The 16,154-nt window shown below is 39.1% G+C and overlaps 2 protein-coding genes across 2 annotated transcripts; one reads left to right on the forward strand and one right to left on the reverse strand.

Moving 5' to 3' along the window:
- Positions 1-2,744: 2,744 nt before the first annotated feature.
- LOC140309262 (electrogenic sodium bicarbonate cotransporter 4-like) lies at positions 2,745-7,641 on the forward strand. The gene is made up of 7 exons (XM_072387075.1): positions 2,745-2,990; positions 3,373-3,486; positions 3,951-4,112; positions 4,431-4,609; positions 4,798-4,870; positions 6,656-6,724; positions 7,384-7,641. Exons 1-7 carry the CDS (start codon positions 2,745-2,747, stop codon positions 7,639-7,641), a joined length of 1,101 nt encoding a protein of 366 aa, XP_072243176.1.
- Positions 7,168-16,154, reverse strand: ogfod2 (2-oxoglutarate and iron-dependent oxygenase domain containing 2). Its single transcript, XM_072388563.1, has 8 exons — positions 15,956-16,154; positions 15,775-15,831; positions 15,179-15,289; positions 14,987-15,086; positions 14,056-14,180; positions 13,357-13,614; positions 12,949-13,182; positions 7,168-8,049 (listed from the first exon to the last, which is right to left on the reverse strand). Exons 1-8 carry the CDS (start codon positions 16,088-16,090, stop codon positions 7,957-7,959), a joined length of 1,113 nt encoding a protein of 370 aa, XP_072244664.1. The 5' UTR covers positions 16,091-16,154; the 3' UTR covers positions 7,168-7,956.

Consider the following 16,154-nt stretch of genomic DNA (forward strand, 5'->3'; position numbering starts at 1 on the left):
CAGCACAGGCAGATTTAAGAAGAGAGTAAACTCAGCACTATTTAGTTTATGTAACTCTTCATTTATGATGATATAAGTTCACATTCCACACCTATGTCATTAAAGCATTCACATTTATCAGGAAATGTTTTCATGAGAATAATTTCTTGAAGGCAAAATCTCAACTCTATTTTTAAGTCTTTGTAAGTAGATCTTTAGAAATATATATAATTATGAAAATATACTCATGATTAAGCAAGCATAACCTCTTTCTATTCTAAGGTTTTTCTATCTGGGCATGGTGAAAGATCATCTTGTTCTTATCAGGTCTTAAAATTAAGTAAATATAAATTCAGATTAACCACAACACATGACATATTGCACCATGTCATGGCTTCTTTAACAAAAACCAAGCCAAAATCCAGAAGCAGTGTGGTTAAAACTAAGTTAAACCTTATTGATTCCATAGGAATTAAAAGGGTAGGAAGCAGCCAGTTGTTGAAATGCACTGATTTACTGATTATCAGTAAGTGTGAGCACCTTTAGAATAGCAGAGGTTTTGTCAGTTTGCTGGTCTGGAGCATTCAGGCATTAACACAATGCCAAGGAGGAAAGACAGCAATTATCTTAGAGAAGCAATTCTTGCTGCCCATCAATCTGGGTAGGGTTATAAGACCATTTCCAAACTATTTGGAGTCCATCATTCTACAGAGAGAAAGATTATTCACATTGGAAAACATTCAAGACAGCTGTCAATCTTCCCAGGAGTGGACGTCCCAGCAAGTTCACCCCAAGGTCAAAAACCCAAGAGCTACATCTCAGACTCTACAGGCCTCAGTTTAGCATGTTAAAGGTTAAAGTTCATGACAGTACAATTAGAAAAAGACTGAACAAGTATGACTTGTTTGGAAGGACTGCAGGAGAAAAACTCTTCTCTTTAAAAAGAATTTGACAGCACAGCTTAGGTTGACTTCTGGAACAATGTCCTTTGGACAGACCAGACCAAAGTGGAGATGTTTGGTCATAATGCACAGCAGCACGTTTGGAGGAAACCAAACACAGTATATCAGCACAAACACCTCATACCAGCTGTCAAGCATGGTGGTGGAGGGCTGATGATTTGGGCTTGTTCTGCAGCCACAGGACCTGGGCACCTTGCAGTCATTGAGTCCACCATGAACTCCTCTGGATACCAAAGTATTCTAGAGTCAAATGTGAGGCCATCTGTCCAACAGCTAAAGCTTGGCTGAAACTGGCTCATGAACACGACAATGATCCCAAACACAGCAGCAAATCTACAACAGAATGTGTGAAAAAGAAAAGAATCAAGGTGTTGCAATGGTCCAGTCAGAGTCCAGACCTCAACCTGACTGAAATGCTGTGGTGGGACCTTAAGAAAGATGTGCATAAATTAGTGCTGCAAACCTCAATGAACTGAACTAATGTTGGAAAGAAGAGTGGGCCAAAATTCCTCCACAGTCATGTGAGAGACTGATAACCTCATACTGAAAACCATGACTTCACTACTTATTGCTGCTAAAGGTGGTTCTACAAGCTACTGAATCATGGAGTGTACTTCTTCTTTAATGTCCTGACACATAACATAACATAACCTTAGAATTGAAAGAGGGTGTACTTTCTATAAGGTTAGAATCAAATGTGTGTCTTACACAGGAATGTAGAAATGTTGCTTTCATTGGTGGCGGTAAGATGGCTAATTTATGAGGACAGAGATGCCACAGATATATTTTAAATAATATAATCACATTTTTACAGTTTACCTACAAAATAAATGACAGTTCTTTTTATTCCACTGCTATAAAAGTTCAATGCCACAGTCCTCCCATATCCAAGAGGATCCTCTTTAAAAAACATATTTTACATATTAGCTTTTACATCACAAATTGTTTTTGTCTATATCTCAGCGAGCTGTATCAGTTGGGCTATGATGATAATCAGAATGGAATATAAAAGAATATATTTCACATGGTTTTAAAGGTTTTGTGAAAATGAATCCAAATTTAGACTAAATTGTTGAAAAATGTTCCCAGATACTCACCAATCTCTTATCTACTTTTAAAAATGGCATAGATAAGCGGTCTTTTTCATAGACATTGATTTCTGTAACTGATTTGTCTCTTGTTTGCCTTCACCATGCACAAACAATTTGGCTGCCTTCTCTTGCAAGTGAGTACCCTTTTGTTTGTCTGCATGGGACTCTGAGTGCTCTCTGCAATGTCCAGCAGCTGGATTCTCATTATGTTCTGCATTTCTTTTTCTTTCCCCTTTGTATTCCTCCTCATCCTTTTTCATTTTCTGTCTCATAACCTCCCCTGTCTGTCTGTCTCTCCCCCATTCACTAACAGTGGCTGCAATGATCTTCAATGGTTTAGTTCCAATGCCAGATAACAGCTCTAGTATCTCTGGGGTAAGTGCTTGATTTCAATTTTCATTTTTTTATTTATTTTGTTGCTTTGTGTTAGAAGCTGAATGTTTGTAGCTTTGCTAACATTTCAGCTGCACAATGAATTTCAAAGGCTGATTTGAAACCCAGATAACAATGTTGTTAGAAAAGAGGAAATGGCTTGTTTACAGCTAACCCCGCTGTCACCTCTCTGTGATGAAAAAAAAAAGTTGCTTTGCTCTCCTCTTTCTCTCCTTTGTTTGTTTCTCACCATCTTTCCTGCCAACCTCTAACTCTTCTCCCTAGTTTATAACTTCACATCTGTGCTAACAATTTTTACTCTGTCCATGTCTCTGTCAAAATGCTTCACTCTTCATCATCTCCTGTCTCTCCACCGCTGCCACCACCATCCCAGTTGAATGTGACAGCTTTGGACTGGAGCCAGCTGAGCAAGAAGGAGTGTCTGAAATACGGAGGCTCTCTGGTGGGAAAATCCTGCAAGTACGTCCCAGACCTGGCCCTCATGTCCTTCATCCTCTTCTTTGGCACTTACTCCATGACAGTCTCTCTCAAGAAGTTCAAGTTCAGCCGCTACTTCCCGACCAAGGTGACAAAACTTTTGGTCCATGCACCTACTGTGTCTTTTTTAAATTAACAAAATAGTTTCAAAGTGGATTAAGTGCTCTAAACACATCTTTTCTCTTTACTTGATACTGTCTGTAATTGAAAACGAAGCATGAAAGAGCCATGCTGAGTCTAACTATACTGCACCGTCTAATGGAAAAATGCTATAACAGACACCAAAACACACACACAGACACACTGCTAACCATTTTCTTTTTAGGCACAAGATTATCTTTACATGTAGCCATGCTCAACTTTTTTAGTATTATTTACTTCCTATTAGACCTTGGCTCTGCTTTCAGTTCTTCAAACACTTGTTTATTTTTCTCATTTGTACTGCTTTATTCTTCTTTCTGTGCCACCAGCTGAGGAAACTCATCAGCGACTTCTCTATTTTCATGTCCATCTTGACGTTTGTTGGTCTTGATATGTTGATGGGACTCAAAACTCCGAAGCTAATCGTCCCAACAGAATTTAAGGTACAACAAATTATTGACCATATCAATCATATTAAGACTGGATCATTGTTGTTTTCAAGAAAACAAATTAATTTTCTTTCTTAGAGTGCTTCGAGCCGTCCTCACATTTTGTTAGCTTAGGTAACACAAAAATTGTACCTTTCTAAAAGTGAAGCTTGTGGTTTCACAGGGAGTTATGAGTCTAGCTGTCACTGTGAGGTTGTGAAACAAGGAATTGTTGTAGACTTTACACAGAGCTAAGTTGTGTCTACCTGCAGCCTTGCAGTTATTGGACTGATATAGGAGTACTACCAATCCTCTCAACTGTTTCTCTACAAGCCAGAAAACAAGGACATTTCCCAAGAGACTAAACAACTCTATTTTGATTTGTGAAATGTATTTTTATGATCCCATTAAATCTTTCATGTTCCTCAATATAAATTACACTTAAGGATATTAATTGGCCTCTCTCCCACTCCCACTAGCCAACACGGCCAGATCGTGGCTGGTTGGTGATGCCTTTTGGTAAGAACCCCTGGTGGGTGTATGTGGCCAGCTTTGTCCCTGCCCTTCTTGTGACTATCCTCATCTTCATGGACCAGCAGATCAGTGCTGTCATTGTTAACCGAAAAGAGAACAAACTTAAGGTGGGTATGAGACTCCTTTACATTGCCTACCACCGTATAAAGAAAACATCTCTATGATAACCTGTGAAATCACTATTATTCATATAGTTTAAGTATTATTCATGCGTTTAACATCCCTTTAATTTGTAAATTGTATTTTGCCACTCATTAGCTGTAGTAGGGCACTTCCTTTATTCAAAGCTTTTTTGTTTAAAATAAACCCAAAAATAGGGTAAGAATAAGATTTAGAATTTTAAATAAATCCATATCAAAGCCAGTCATTCCCGCCTCAGGTCATATTGTTTTTATGAAATGATCAGTGTCTGGTTTCCATGGCAGAAAGGTTGCGGCTACCATTTGGACCTGTTCTGGGTGGGCATCCTGATGGCCGCCTGCTCTTTCTTGGGTCTGCCCTGGTACGTGGCTGCCACTGTCATCTCCATCGCCCATATTGACTCTCTAAAGATGGAGAGTGAGTCCAGTGCTCCAGGAGAGCAGCCACAGTTCCTCGGGGTCAGGTTGGTTACAATAGAAGCCAAGAACACAGAAATACAAAATAACTATAATTTTAGGCAATCGCTGGTAACGTTACAGCACAACAGAGGCACTTTACCATGACGTTTATTGCTGATGTATTCAGAAACCCTGTGAAACTGACTAGACTAGACTTTGTGTTGTGAACGTTTCATCTTTGTCAAATATGCAGAGAGCAGAGAATGACTGGCATTTTGGTGTTTGTCCTAACTGGAGTGTCCATCTTCCTCGCTCCAGTACTTAAGGTATAAAACACACAATGAAGGAATTTGTTTTTCTTGTTTACCTTATGATTAACAATGAAGGAAATTACTCTGTACTTTGTCTCCTGTTGCCTGTAATGAGCACAAAACTGTCCAAATTTAGGCGATTCATCAATTAAGTCTGAATGTGGTCCATTTCTTGTGATTTTGTCATTAAAAATCAATATCAATGTTATTATTTTCACTTTATCACTATGAAATGCCAGTTTTGTTCAAAGTTACATGAACCAAGAGATCAGTAGCTCAATAAAAGGGGAGTATATAGAAGAAAATACATAAATTAACCAACGTATAGGCAAAAAAAACTAGTAAATGTCATAATTCTGATTTGAATCAATCAGTATTATTGCTGTCACATGTATCATCATTCTTATAGAAATTCAGTTTTATTTGGTGATATCCATCCATCCATTTTCTATATCCACTTAATTCGTCGGTCGGGTCGCGGGGGGGCTGGAGCCTATCCCATCAGTCATCAGGCGAGAGGTGGGGTACACTCCGGACAGGTCGCCAGTCCATCACAGGGCCTATTTGGTGATATTGTACTTAAAACTTCTCTTTTATAGTGGTTTGAAATGGTCTCTTTTTATTTCAGTTTGTCACATAATATGTCAGTGATGTTGACTCAGCTCTCATCAAATCATGTCTAATCCTTTGGTAATGTAAGCTTAAAAACTGTTCAGATATTTTCACCAAATTTAGCCCTTGAGCTTCAATTCCACCAGAACAATAAAAATGGTTGAGTAATCCAAACTGAACCTACACAGACTTAAACTAACCTTTAACCTTTAACCTTTAACCTTCAGTTTAACTAACTTTCAGATGTTACCATCTGCTACCTTGCTAGTCACAGTGTCATGCTTGGATGATTACTCTTAAATTTAGCATTGATACTGTTGTGTAAGAGTAATTTTAGATTAACAAGGGCACTACTCTGCAATACTCTGATGCTGGGGAATAACCCAAACATAACCAAGTCTAGCATGACGTCTAGCACGGTAGAAGCATGTGAAGCTGCATTTAACTTAAAAACTTTAACTTAATCTGTTGCGTTTCTATGGTAATCTGTTGGCAAAAATGCCATTTAATTTTCACTTCTATGTTTTGGTATAGAATCTATCAGATAAAGAGTAGTTGTGTTTTTAATGCATCAGAATGATCCATTTCTGTCCCAAGATGCTGTGGGTCGTTGCAATGTTTCTAAAATAGTCCACAAGGGCAAACAAAACACTCGCTAAGAGCAGGCCCTTCAAATTTTTGCTAATTTTTGTGGCCACTGTAGCTTTTCTTGGAAGGGGAAGCTGAGATTGGAGCAATACAGTTGGTTGCAGTTTGCAGTATATGCCACTAGATGTCAGTACCCTACTATCCTGCTTACCTTTGATGAAAGTAAAGGCCAGCTTCGGTGATTTAGAAGGGTTTTAATATCCCAAACTCATGTTATTATCTTAATCCAGAAGCCTTTGCTGAGCATAGTTAGCTCATAGCATCATGACTGACAGGCACTTTTATAAAGTTGATTATAAATGACATTTCATAATAAAAAAAGTTAACTAAAATAATCAGAATTTTGATTGGATGACCTCTAACAATGTGTTGAATAGTTTTAGAATTTGGTCGTTCATTCATATACATTTATAGGTTACCCATTACATATATTTTGGGCACAATGTTACCAGGCGTAGTAATGTTAGGGATCTAAAAACTAAAACACAATTCCATTTTATCAGCTGTCTCATATTGACTTGTCTTTATTGTTGGTTGTAGTTCATCCCCATGCCTGTGCTGTATGGTGTCTTCCTCTACATGGGCGTAGCTTCCCTCAGTGGAATCCAGGTATGTCGTGTGCCAGCTGTTGGTGTTATTGATAATTAATTGGGGTTTTGCGGTTGGATGGAAAGAAACTTAATTTAAAGCTATCAAGCAAACAATTAAGTTTGCTGGCAGATTTGATCTGTTATGCTCATACATGCCAGACTAGACAACAAACTCAGATGAGAAAAACTTCTGAGGATTTAGAGATGCAAGTGCTATCGACTGCGGACCTAAAATCTAAACTAAAGCTTTCCTTTGCAGATGTGTCAATCAGTGTATTGAGATGGCCAGATCCAAGTTTTTGCTGTTACATTTGGATTAGTTCAGAAACGTACAGCTTGGTATTTTTTGAGTTGGTGCTCTAGCACTGCTCGCCATTAACTTTCCTGCAGCACACTGTGGAGGCAAGCAGAGCTGGGACGCATATGATTCAGATTCAGATTCTTTTATTGTCATTCAACATAATATCAGAGATGCACTGCGGAACGAAATCAAGATGCATTTTGGCCACGACAAAACTGGAATTTAAAGAACAATAAATAAAGATATAGAATTAAAAAATAAAACCAGGTCGGAGAAAGGAGGCAGTATAAATATAAATATAAATATATGATGTAAATAATCTGACACAGACATTCAAATCAATCCATTCTAACCATTTTTCTTACTGTCCATCGCAGTTTTGGGACAGGATTAAGTTGTACATGATGCCATCCAAGCATCAGCCAGACTTTTCCTTCCTCCGTCATGTTCCTCTGAGAAGGATACACCTGTTCACTCTGGTCCAGATTATGTGTCTGGCTGTGCTCTGGGTCCTCAAATCAACCTTCTTAGCCATCATATTCCCTGTTATGGTATGTGTATATTCACAATTCGCATTAATATTTTGTTTTAATTTATTTGTGTATGATGAGGTAATGAAAATGTTTTTAGAATAAGAATTTACCCAGGTATTTAACATGCATCAGTAAGATATGCTTCTGCTAAAACTGTTAATTTCACTGCATGTATAGCAATTCTATTACACAAACGGGGGGATCGCTTTTGTGGAGATTTAAGAAATAATGAAATATCCATGTAAGTTCATGTAATAAAACATGGTAAAAGAGTGGAACATAACGAAAGGGAGTGGGCTTATTTAATGTCATGTTAATGTCAGCTTCATGTTAATGTCAGCTACATTTTCCTTCCAGCTAAATCATATTCAGAACCTAATTCAGACGGGGGAAGAATTTTAATGGCCTTTATCTCTGTCAATCACCAGATCTTGGGTCTGATGGTGGTCCGAAAGTTGCTGGACTTTGTATTCTCCCAGCATGACTTGGCCTGGATGGACGACCTCCTGCCTGAGAAAGAGAAAAAGAAAAAGGATGATGATAAGAAGAAGGGTAAAGACAAGGATAAGAAGAAGTCCAAATCAAATGACAGTGAAGAGGAGGTGAGGAACTCAAGCTTTTATTGCCCCCTGCAGGAATAATGAGTCAAAAAAGGAATGTCTGATCGGTGTCTGCGCTATGCGTGTGTGTGTGTTTGCTCGCAGGAAAAGTACCACGTCTACCCCAACCACTCACCCAGCTCAGAGTCAGACTTGGATCGCAGGTACTGTGTTCTCAAACTGCACATCCCTTACAAAGATCTCGTCTACCCAGATGTAGCACAGTGGGGAGCGTACTGCCAGCCTGCTGCACGCAGAGCATTTTAACACTTACATGCTCACATGAAAATCTAATCATACACAAATAAATGTGCACACATTAAAGGGCCAGTGCACAAAAAAAATTCAAGAAGAGGTTTTCTCTTTTGTTTTTAGTGTTTCTTTGCCATACTTTTAGTTTTATTGTATTCACAAACTCATCTGCTACATAATGTAGGAATCTAACTTTTACATTAGTTACATTAGTTCAGTTTCAAGTACTGTATTTAGGTGCAACTTTGGATTACATGTATTTTTATACCTTACTATAGTTTTTCAATTTGATGCTACTTTATGGTTTTAGTTCATGCATCCCAGAGCAAGTATATAAGTTGTAGCGTAAGGTGATAAATTATAAGGATTTACCAGAAGTTCTCACTATCTACATAAACCTTATTTAACCTTGTATGTATGGGCACCACCTTCAAAGATGGAAAAAGACAGAATCTTACGATTCTGGTATGTTAAAATTGTTAAAATTGTTAAAATTCTGGTATGTTAAAATTAATATTCAGTCTCATAGCGCGAATTCTCGCTACGTAAAGAAAATATACAACACAACCTGTTAATTACATATATATATAAATATATGAACTATTTATTAAAATGATTTGACCAAAGACATGAACCTTAAAACAAACAAGAGAAATGTGTTGAATATGGGTGATTATATAGGAAACATTTAGTGAATTCAAAAGAAACTAAGGGGGAATGGAGGTATACCGGTCTTGTGCGAAAATCTGTTCCCCTGAAATAATCTGTTACTGTGATGTCGGGGGTGCACACAACAGCCAGATAGTCATTTCTCATCAAGTTGTCGGTACCCCGCCTCTCACCCGATGACCGCTGGGCTAGGCTCTAGCCCCCCCGCTACCCGACCGACAGATTAAACGGGTATAGAAAATGGATGGATGGATGGTATTTTAATTTACTGCCTAAATTAGCTTGTAACCTTCAGATTTCAGCCTCTTCAACAGATACACAGTACATTTAATTGTGAATATTTCTTAAGTATCAAAACTGTTCATACTAATTAATTTATTTTTATTTTAATGCAGAAATAGACTTCCACATAGAGTTAAAAGAATTGCAGCCAAGTTATAGTATCCTTTGGTAATTTAAGTGAACTGACCCCGTATGTGCACAACACAGTACTTTCATGAAATGTTGATCATAGCAACTATTTTGTCAAGGTTTTGTGTTGCATTTATTACATCTTGTAAAACATAGCACCCGGTCTTGCTTCTGTATTATTCCGTACCTCATTTGTTTTGAACATCCACTGAGTTAATGTAAATAACACCTTACACATGAACATTTGCAATCAGATTGCTTGTACATTACACTGCCCTGATGGTACACTTTTCCAACATTGTCATGTTTGGCCTCAGTCTCCTCTCCATGCACTTTAAGGCAATGCAGATCATCATAATGTGATCAACAGTATATTATAATCTTGATGTTGTTGTTTCTGTGTCATGTGCACTGCTCTGCCCTTTACACACACAGCTTAGCAGACTGTAATTCTACCTTGATGTTTGTAGTTTTGAAGCCTTGTAACTGTGAGGTGAGGGACGATGACATGAAATGTTTGATAGTTTGCTCTGTATCTGAAAGCCACTGATCAGTACGCTTTGTGTAATTTAACATGTGAAATTTCAATAGGTGTGTGATAATTCTAGTTTGGTTTTTATCTAGCACATATAGAGGATTTATGATAGAGGACTTAATTTATATGCAGCAAATGTTGTTTTGGTTGTTTCTTTTTCCTAAATGTGCTGATTCTGTGTGGCACATCAGTCACACCTGCATGATAAATTTAGTCTGACCCCAGTTTTTTGCTTTCTGAACCACGCGCACCTAAGGCTACGGCAGTTTCACTTTAAATATTTTGCATTGAAAGTGCTGCATTTGCTCAAAATTCATGGCCATTTTTTTCTGTAAATATTATACATAACTGTTTTTTGTCCTTTGTGGGAGATTCAGATTATGAAATGTTTCCCTTCATGTCTGCATTGCTTTGAAAGAGGCATGGTTTGGTTTTGACAATGTAACTGATTACTGAGTAATATACATATACGTTTAGATAGATGTGGTTTTCCTTTGATGAACTATTTATGCATGGCTCGAAACCATTGATGTCAAAATCTTCAAAACCCCAATTCAAATTGCTAAACTCCACAAATGTTAAATGATTAAATCAACTGACAACATTTAATGACTTCAACAATTATCCTGGACACATTTTAAGGCCTACACTGTATGAAAATAATATTTATAAAGACAGGATTTGTTTTAAGAAATATAGTCACTGAGATTAAATGTTATATTTTTTTGGCATCACTACTATATTTTCTTTACTTTATCGAACTATTTTGATCCATCACACTTCTTAGGTTTGATCTTTACACTCGATTGGACTGTAAAAGGTGACTCACTTGCAAAGGCCACTACAGACTGATTGTCTGTCCCCACTCTCAGTCTCAACCACAAGGCATTGTGGCCACAGACAACCACTACAGCCCCGTTTTACTCATTTGTTAATCTTCTCCTGCTCATGACGGACTTGAGCTGCTGTAGTTTTTGGCTGCAGACACGATGCCTCATGGCCGAGCTCCTCCGCCCTCCCTGGTTGCCCCTTGGTGTCTTTGGCTGTGGGTGTGTATGGTAACTGGAGCTTGCCCTTCCTCAGCATCACCCTTCACTTGAAGATCTCCTGCCCGTCATCTCCGGCCATGCCTATGGGCCGAGGGATGGCCTGCCCCGTGCCCCAAGTCAAGATTGAGATGGAGTCAGACTACGATTCAGACATCGACCACCACCGGCAACGGGACATGAGCAGTGAGACCACGTTATAGGGCCTTCACGCAATCTTGTAGACTGAACAATGTACAGCAGTATACTGAATCGAGTCAATGCTGACCCAGAGGCACAGACTGACAGCTGTGTCCATACCGACACCTGAAAAGACTGAAATGGGGCCGATGCCATCACTGCAGTTGGAGTTGAAGCTTTTGCTTTTACACTAGTGTGTCTGCCATATTGTGTTGTGTACAGTACAATGAAAACTGAATTATTTACTTGTATGATGTAAAAGACCCCCCAAGAAGAGTCAACATTTATCTGTTTAGGATAATATATTTGATGTGAAAAAAATGTAATTTTAGAATGACTAGATAATGTACTATGATTGGAATTATACCTAGTCAAAATTAAGTATGAACCATTCTTGAACTTGAAAGATTGCTGTAGTTTTGCCTCAGCCTGGGTGTACAGAGATGGATTATGAGGTGGGAAACGTGATAGCAAGCTCCATTTTTAGTATCTGGAACTATCTGCCATGAGGCTGTAAAACCAACTGTACAAAGCCATGCCTTCTGGTGTATGATAGCTTTTGTATATTTGTGTTAGGTGTGATTGACTTTGCTTTGTTGTGTTTATCTGATCCCACAGAGCCAGCTTTCCTTTCCTCCCATTCCCCTTCAGTTCAAAACGCCGTATTGGCACATTGACCAGGAACAAAAAGAAACAACCAAAAGGCCCTGATGTTGTCATGTATCTGAAAAGCATCAGTTTATTTTATAAGATGTAACCACCAGGTTCATATTTGTGTTTTTACTGTGTGGGAATATGTTTAACCTGAACTACGACACTACATGCAAACTGTAAGACAATAGCCAGAATTACACATACAGAGGATACTCATGAAATTGAATTAAACTTTCAATATTCCAAACAGCAACTAAGAGTTTTGTTTTTTCTCTCAGATGTAAACCACCTTAGAAAATAGAGATCATCCTAAACTCTACCTCTGATCCAGAATGTGGATTAAAAAACATTTTGTAAAAACAGTCAACAAAAATAAAAATTGCATCTTGTACTACAAAGCAGGATTAGGTGCAACTTTAGAGCCGTTTTATGTACCTGGTGAGCATCATCATGTTTCGTATTCTAGCGCCTGGATGACAGAAAATTAACTTTTACATTTACAATAAGCCCATTGCTTTTTATGTTTATTATTTATTTGGTGCTAAGAGCATTAAAAATGTTCTCGCTTGGCTAAAGAATACGCTTACAGCACATTTATTTATTCAAAAAACCCAACAACTATATCTGATATCTTTTTAATTTGCAGCAGCAGGTGCTGCTTTTCAGGATGCTAGAAAGGTGATTGTGATTGGTCATTTGATGCCAACTCTACTGGTTTTACATGTACACACACATGCCCAGAGTTGAAAGGCCTGGGTTAATTTACTGCCATGATAACCACTATCACAGCATCATTTCAACTGGATAAATAGATGATACCCTGGATATGTTGAACCTGCTTTGTAGTTCAGACCTCTAATGATTGAGATGATGGTGTGAATTCTGACTTTACTGATTGGATTAGACATCATCATAAAAAAAAACCAACATGCTTAATCATTCCAATTTGGAATAAAGTCAAAATGTACCATTAGAATTCATTTAATTTCATGGCCTCCTACAATCCCCCAGAGTCTGTCATAAAGCAGCTGCATGCCGTCACGTCAGCACACATGGCGCGTACCTCAGAGTATTTGGTGAACCCGTCAGCAAAGCCATCTCCCTCCACCAGCGAGGGCCTCCGGTTGCACATGGGGCACAGTTTGTTGCGTTCCTGAGAGGCTCGCATCCAGATGATGAGGTTCCAGCGCTGACCGCAGGAGATGGGCAAGGCCCCGTGCATGTGTTGGCCTCTGTGGAGGAGGCACTCAGTCACCCTGTGTTGAGCCTCCGTGCACTCAGTTTCACTTACAGGCACCTGCATGAGGAAAGACAACATACAGTGCTTTACAACATCACTGTCCTATCTTAATTAGATTACATGACAGCATGGTTGGAACAACTGCAATATTACTATCAATAATAAAGATATTAATTAGAAATAAGGGATGAAAAACTGTTTTAGATTTGAAGTATTCTAATATGGTCTCACCTGTCTCATATCACCAAAATAAAGGTTGCCCTCAGTAAACTCCTTCCCCAGGGAAACATTAAGAGTGACCTCTGCGTTATCATAGTGATAGTTCAGGTCCAGGTCTTCATTCATAGCATATTTGACCACAAAAGCCTTGTGACTGTCCAGACAGTGACCCCCACAGTCCGGGTACAGCAGGGAGGTGAGAGGGTGCAGGTACTGCTCACGCAGAGGTGTGATGAAGCCCTTGTCAAAGCCCAGCTCGTTGAGGAGGATCTGAAGGAGAAAATGAGAAGACTATCCCAAATGAAGCCCTCATGTTTAATTCCCTTAATGTCCCACCAATGTACACTGTTTAAGTCTGAATGCCTCATGACTTTTACGTTGATTAAAGTTTTTGCTTAGAGGGACTCTGTCATTAAACACCAAGTAATATATTTAAAGTTTATAATATATTAATGTTTTTAGATTTATTTAATGTTATATTTAAGGTATGTTCAATTTGTGACACATCCTGACATTCCAAGTATGTCTGTTAAAAGTCTATGCACATGGTTGCCTGGAACACACTTCTCATGTGATGGAGCGCCACTGTATGTCATGAGCAACGTGCCCACAGCAGGAAAAGGCTCCATGAGAAAGATGACATATGGCTGAACGAGTCGTCTTTAAACAGTGCCTTACGGGGTTTTTAGCCAGTAGAGAGTGATTCATTACCCCATAATGGTTCATGGTGTTGGGTCTTCCTTTAGGGGCTGATGATTGCTCAAAGTGCTCCAGCTCCTCCACCAGCTGCTCACAGAAGCTCTTTTCAAACACAGGGAAGCGATACACTCTTGGAGCTTCAACAGAAAGTGACAAATGTGTGCAACGTACAATTCTACAAAATGTAATATTTAACATTATAAATTTATCCCAAGACACTCATTCGTGTTTCAATATACTGATGTGTGTAAATGTTACACTGTCGGATAGGTGGTCTTTTTCATGATAATGTGCCGTATTCATGCAGACTTTGAGGTTTACTACTAGCGGATTCAAGCAGGAAAATAAGGAGTATACCTACAACCCATCATGAAATGCAAAATGCAACAATGAAAACTCAGGATTGTTGAGCAGCTACAATCCTGTATCAGACAAGAATAACTGGTCTCCTCAGTTCCCAGATGTTTAGTGACTGTGGTTAAAAGAAAAGGGGATGCTACACAGTCGGAAACATGGACCCTATTTTAGATGTGTTGTCGCCATCAGATGCGAGATGAGCAAATAATGTCATGAAATAGCATAATACCTCACATTCAACATTTGACATGCTTTCTGTGGTTTACTGTGAATGAAATACAAAGCTATGGAATTTGCAAATCTTTGCAATCTGCTTTTATTTACATTTTACACAGCTGCCCAACCTTTTTGAAACTGCATGTGTAGTTCTTACTTTTCTAAACCTCTGCAGGTCATACTGAAGAAACACACTTTATGCCAATTCCTCTGTGCCTGACATAGTTTAGCATTTTAACTTGGTCCAAACGCAGCAGTTTGCATTTAATGGTAAAAATGAAACAATTTGGTTTGACTCTGAAGTTTTCTCTGTCTATTATGACTTATTCCTACCACCAGTTTGAATGATTCCTTTTGACCTTCAGCTCACCTGCCTCTTCCTCCAACAATTCTAAGAGACCGTCTTCGCTGGCGTGACTGCTTCGACAGTACTCAACAATCTCCTTGAATTTTGGAGCGAGGAAGGACTCCTGAGGGGAGGTGGAGTGCAGGTGGAGTCTCAGCAAGGTGCTAATGTCACATTATTCATGACGCTATCAGCAGGGACTGATGCAGTGAATACCTGTAGGTGGTAGACGTGAGGATGGAGAGGCCGGTATGTGTGTTTGATTGCAGCAGCTCTCTCAGCTGATGTCACATCGAGCCGCCTTCGTCTATCCACTTCCTTGGAAATCTAAATGGAGCAGACTTACGATGCAGTTACAGTCAAATGGGGGTGAAAGTACAGATGTTTTAGGTGAGTCATCTTCAATTAAAATGTTCTCCAATCACCACAACTTGATTATTGTGTTATATAATAGCATGGGGTCCTCCTTGGGCATAGACCTGCTAACTAACTTTGGTGCCCCATTTGGTTAGAAAAGCGGATTTCTCTTCCTTAAATCTAATTACAAACTGATATATCAGTCTTGCCATACTACTAAACTAGTCTCCTCAATTTTACACTCACAGACGACTAAGAAACCAACAAATATTCACTTTCAGATGACTACTTAAGAGACAAATTACGTCACGATGGTTTTAATGTAATGTCTAACAGGAGTCCCGTCACAACAAGTGGACTGGGATCATCTACGTCATGATTACTCATTATGACGTGTTTACAACTGTTTAACAACAGCTGGCGCGCTCACGCTCACCCCAGACACTTTTGTTTACCTTCTTGAACACATCTTCAAACTGCTGCTCCGTGACGCAGCCAAGCCTCATTAGCAGCTGCGTGGCAATCATTAACACACACGTACACAAAAAAAAAGCAGCATTGTGAGTTTACACAGCGGACACGTAACTTCAAACGCTATTTGTGGTGTCGAAATGTTGCCCGCTCAGATGCACTCACTGCCTGGTAGTCCAGTCTGAACTGCTGCTCGGACACAAAGCGAACATGGAGCTTGTAGTCCTCCAAGAAAATATTATCAGTTGTGAAGCAGCTGCACATATAAAACTGAGCTGTTTCGTCTCCTTCGTTTGTCATGGCTAAGGAAGGAATTGCTTAGGTAAAATCCCCCCCCCCAAATAGAGCCACTAAGGCTGTCCCC

This window comes from Leuresthes tenuis, unplaced genomic scaffold, assembly GCF_036924035.1.
Source record: "Leuresthes tenuis unplaced genomic scaffold, fLeuTen1.0.hap1 SCAF_6, whole genome shotgun sequence".
Taxonomy (NCBI): domain Eukaryota; kingdom Metazoa; phylum Chordata; class Actinopteri; order Atheriniformes; family Atherinopsidae; genus Leuresthes; species Leuresthes tenuis.

Coding starts and splice junctions, on each gene's coding strand:
- LOC140309262 (XM_072387075.1), top strand. CDS start 2,745: ATGCTTCACTCTTCATCATCTCCTGTCTCTCCACCGCTGCCACCACCA. Junction 3,487..3,950: donor TCGTCCCAACAGAATTTAAG/GTACAACAAATT, acceptor CACTCCCACTAG/CCAACACGGCCAGATCGTGG. Junction 4,871..6,655: donor TCCTCGCTCCAGTACTTAAG/GTATAAAACACA, acceptor TGTTGGTTGTAG/TTCATCCCCATGCCTGTGCT.
- ogfod2 (XM_072388563.1), bottom strand. CDS start 16,090: ATGACAAACGAAGGAGACGAAACAGCTCAGTTTTATATGTGCAGCTGC. Junction 15,087..15,178: donor CTCACGTCTACCACCTACAG/GTATTCACTGCA, acceptor ACCTCCCCTCAG/GAGTCCTTCCTCGCTCCAAA. Junction 13,615..14,055: donor ACACCATGAACCATTATGGG/GTAATGAATCAC, acceptor TTTCTCCTTCAG/ATCCTCCTCAACGAGCTGGG.